The sequence below is a fragment of the Malania oleifera genome, chromosome 8, assembly GCF_029873635.1.
Source record: "Malania oleifera isolate guangnan ecotype guangnan chromosome 8, ASM2987363v1, whole genome shotgun sequence".
NCBI classification, from domain to species: domain Eukaryota; kingdom Viridiplantae; phylum Streptophyta; class Magnoliopsida; order Santalales; family Ximeniaceae; genus Malania; species Malania oleifera.
The window spans coordinates 32,026,888-32,031,321 of NC_080424.1; the positions used below are offsets into that span (position 1 = coordinate 32,026,888).

At 43.1% G+C, this 4,434-nt stretch overlaps 1 protein-coding gene across 1 annotated transcript; it reads right to left on the reverse strand.

The window, feature by feature from the left end:
• Window positions 1-370: 370 nt before the first annotated feature.
• On the reverse strand, window positions 371-778 carry LOC131162634 (uncharacterized). Its single transcript, XM_058119243.1, has one exon. It carries the CDS (start codon window positions 776-778, stop codon window positions 371-373), a length of 408 nt encoding a protein of 135 aa, XP_057975226.1.
• Window positions 779-4,434: the final 3,656 nt, after the last annotated feature.

The window sequence follows — 4,434 nt, forward strand, 5'->3', positions numbered from 1 at the left end:
GGGTACCTGGTTACTCCCCTGATTCTGACTCAAAGCGGGCGTACCCTTCTTTGGTATATGACAATCCCGAGCCATGTGACCTGACTGGCCACAGTTGTAGCAGTTACCCCCAAACGGCTGGCACTCACCGCTATGCCATCTATGGCATCTGATTACAATGATCACTAGATTGGCTCGCCTGAGAACCCTGTCGCTCAGTATTCTGTCGGTAACCCGAGCCTTTGCTTTTCTTCCTACATGATCCCTTACGAGATCCCAACTAAGACCCCAAAGGTACCGGCATCTTCTTCAATTCCTGATCCACCTCATCCTCTCAGATGTCGATCTCGATCACCGTAGCCTTATCCACCAACACCGAGAATTCACGGATCTAAAGCATACCCACTTGTCTGCGGATATACTTCCTCAAACCCTTCTTGAACCTTCGAGTCTTCTCGTACTCACTCGAGACCAAACATGGTGCCAAACGAGATAGCTCTATATACCGAGCAGCATGCCACTGCACCATTATATCTCCCTGCATTAGAGCAGAGAACTCATCCATCTTAGCATCGCGAGCAGAGGTCGAGAAATATCTCTCAAAGAACACCTCCTTGAAACGGTTCCAAGACATCTCTGAAACACCAGCTCTCTGTTTCTCCAGCAAATTCACTATAGTCCACCAATGCCCCGCCTCCCCAAACATCTGGAAGGTAGCGTATAAGACCCTCTGCCTATCTGTGCAGTGGAGGACTTTCAGAATTCTCTTTGTCTTCTCAACCCAGTCCTTCGCCACCATCGTATCGGGTCCTCCAAAACACGTCGGACGATGCATATATGTGAACCTTTCAATGGTGCACCTCGCAAACATAGGAGAGCATTTCCGTATCCTAACACTCCGCCCGATCTCCCACAGGACCTACCTTATCAGCCCTTGAGCCACCGAAGGAGGCTCATCACTCGCCATCTCCTCGGAGCCACTCTCCAAGTTATTATCCTTGGGCTCCATTCTAAAAAGCGATAAGAATCTATTAGTACTCCAACAACACGTACAACTAACACAATTATCTACAACTAATCATGTTAGCTACCACCTCACGGGTCCAAGTCTGCCCTATCACACCAACACGAATATCATCAATGGTTTGCCATGATTTTACTGAAATCTTCATTCTAGGAAAAACATGGAACATCACCAATGAGTCCCCGTCTAGAAACAAAAAAACCCTCGCCCTACTCTACCCATTTCCAACATCCTATACTCTGGTATGTACATACAACTATACCTAACCAAGTCTACAAGACCTAACAACTTGGTTAGCTCTGATACCAAGCTGTCATGCCCCGAACCCAGTAATGGGACTCAGGGGTGAATAAGTAACATAACCTGTCCATGTATTATACAAATCATCAATGACACAGTATATAATAAATGAGGGTCCGACCCCGTGGGGTTCCCAGGCACCCTATACACATCCATACCCATTATAGATATACAGCGGAAAAAGGTCTTTCTATACATATACAGTACCATACCAGAGTCTATACAAAAAGAATCTAGGTTCCAATATACAAAATACCAAACCAGGTGTCAACCATATCCCAAAATACAACCCGATACAATCCTAGTACTTACCTAGGTACTTCCCACAGTACACCGACCACTACGCTCCCAACTCAAGGACTCTAGTTCTGGTTACTCGAAGGACCTAAAAAATATGTACATATAGCAAGGGTGAGACACCTCTCAATAAGGTAGATAAAAGTTATATCAGTGTGTGGCATATGAGTGTTATCATGACACAAAACATACACAGTTAAATGCAATTCCAATATTTTCACAAACAGTTCTAGTATAGTGCATTCACACACACACACATAATTAAGTAACCCGATGTCGTCACACCCTTCGGCCTGAAGTTGGCCCATATTACATAGCGTCCCCAGCACATGGTGTAGCCCCAAGCTCCCATGGCATTGTACGGGTACAACTAGTGGATCCACACCCTTCGATGATCAGCCGGTAAGGCTCACGCCCTTGGATATAGATCCGGACACTCTTGCCAAACATCGTAGGCGATTACTCTCGCCCTCAGATATAGAACCGGGCACTCTTTCAGTACCTGGAGCAATTCGGAACCCAGTTCCTATTGCATTTCAACAAAACATAACCATGCATGCTCATATAACCAAACAAACCACACCCATTTGGTAATCTAAAATCATGATTTTCCAAACGTAAATAGTTTAAACAAGTCAAGGCACGTCCATCCCTATAACACAATATATATCACAATATATTTACGGTTTTCCAACAAAACCAGGGATGCAGCCCGTCGCCCCCTTTTTCCCAAAACTATAACATGAAAAATCAATAATTTTACCCGTTAGATTTCCCTAAATGAGTAACCAAAACACTCATAGGACCGTGAACCACAGTTTTACTAAGTTCGATTTCAAAAATAACTGACATAAACTGAATCCCCTTACCTTTCCCCAAATGACCAATCCCAAACTCTATAGCTCCTAAACAGCGAACTGAGTTCCCAAAACCTACAATCCACAGTATAGAACATACTCACAATTCTATTCCCTCCATAACTATTAGAACAGAATTGAAAACTGAGCCTTACCTTGATTTTACACCAAAACCTGAAAATGCTCAGAACGAAGATTCGATCCGTAAATCTTGTAAAGAATCCTTCCCTGATCCTCGTGTTAACATCGGATCAATGATTCCAACAAAGTACGGCGAAGCAATCTAGAGAGAGAGTATTTCGAGTTTCTAGAGAGATAAAGAGAGGATTTGAGATTTCTTAGCTGAGAAGTAATGAAAATGGATATTTATAGCCCTTTGACTCGGCCGCCCTCGTCGACGAGATGGCGTCTTCGTCGATGAGGCACTGAAGATACTTCGTCGATGAGACGGTGGCCTCGTTGACGAGCCTGAGATTCCCGATTTTCCAAAACCTCTCGGCTTCTCCTCGTCAACGAGCCTCTAAAATTCGTCGCTGAGCAACATAAGGCCTTCGTCGACGAAGCCTGCTCAATTACCATTTTACCCTTCTCTTAATTAATTAAATCCATATATCATGGTTCGGGTTCTTACATGCAAGATCTTCCTTATAGAGCTCTCTGCACAGAAAATCGTCGACGGTTTTCTCCAGCTCTCAGAAAATCGTCGCCGATTTTCTATTTAATCGGCCCAACTTACTGTTTCACCTGTTATCATTTGGCGGTAAATCCGTTAAGCACCGCTGATTTTCTGTCTCCTCTAGAAGACCATCGCCAATTTTCTCTTTCCTTAGCTAAAAAATACATTTTTCTCACTTCTTTTATTATTTTATTTTCTCGGGTCTTTACATTCTCCCCTCCTTATAAAATTTCATCCTTGGAATTTTCCATTTATCACATTTGCATTCTTAAGGAAAACACCACCATTTTATTAATTACCCTTACTTATGTCGGAGGAATACCATGGTTACATTGGGGTTCTGAGAGATTACAACCATTGAAAGAAAATTCTCCCCAAAACCATCAAAACCAAAATACTACCTATACTGTACAAATTCAAAACATAGACCTTAACCCAAGTTCCCACCGAACAGATGTGGGTATCTCTGGCGCATATGCTCCTTTAATTCTCAAGAAGCTTCCTCTATTGCATGGTTGTGCCACATAACTTTTACCAATGATATGCTTTTCATATGCAGCTCCTGTTATTTCCAATCTAAAATCTGCACTAGCTCCTCTTCATAAGACAAAGCATCACTGAGCTCTAGTGCCTCATATCTAATCACATGGGAGGGATCTCAAACATATTTCCCTAACATAGAAACGTGAAATACGTCATGAATTCTTGACAAAACTGGCAGTAATGCCAACCTATAGGTGACTGGACCCACTCTTTCAAGAATCTGGAATGATCCAATATACCTAGGGCTCAGTTTACCCTTCCTCCCAAACCTCATAACTCCTTTCAACGGTGCTACCCGAAAAAAAACATGATCCCTAGTGTCAAACTCTAATTCTTGTCGGCGAGTATCTACATAACTCTTCTGCCGACTCTGCGGTGTTCTGATCCTGTCCTTAATGAGTCTGACTTTATCCTGAGTCTACTATATCAACCCTGACCCCAATATCTGTCTCTCACCAATCTCATCCTAGTACAATGAGGATCTGCATTTCCTACCATACAATGCCTCAAATGGTGCCATCCCAATGCTGGCTTGATAGCTGTTATTATACGCAAACTCTACTAATGGAATAAACTGTAGCCAACTGCCTCCAAAGTCCAGCACACATGCACGTAGCATATCCTCCAATATCTATATCATCCTCTTCGTTTGTCCGTTTGTTTGAGGATGAAATGTTGTTCTGAACGATAACTGAGAACCCATGGCCTCCTGTAAACTCCCCTAAAAACGGGATGTGAACCGTGAGTCTCGATCTGAA

Excerpts from the sequence above, each read along its gene's own strand:
- LOC131162634 (XM_058119243.1), bottom strand. The coding sequence starts at position 778 with ATGGTGGCGAAGGACTGGGTTGAGAAGACAAAGAGAATTCTGAAAGTC.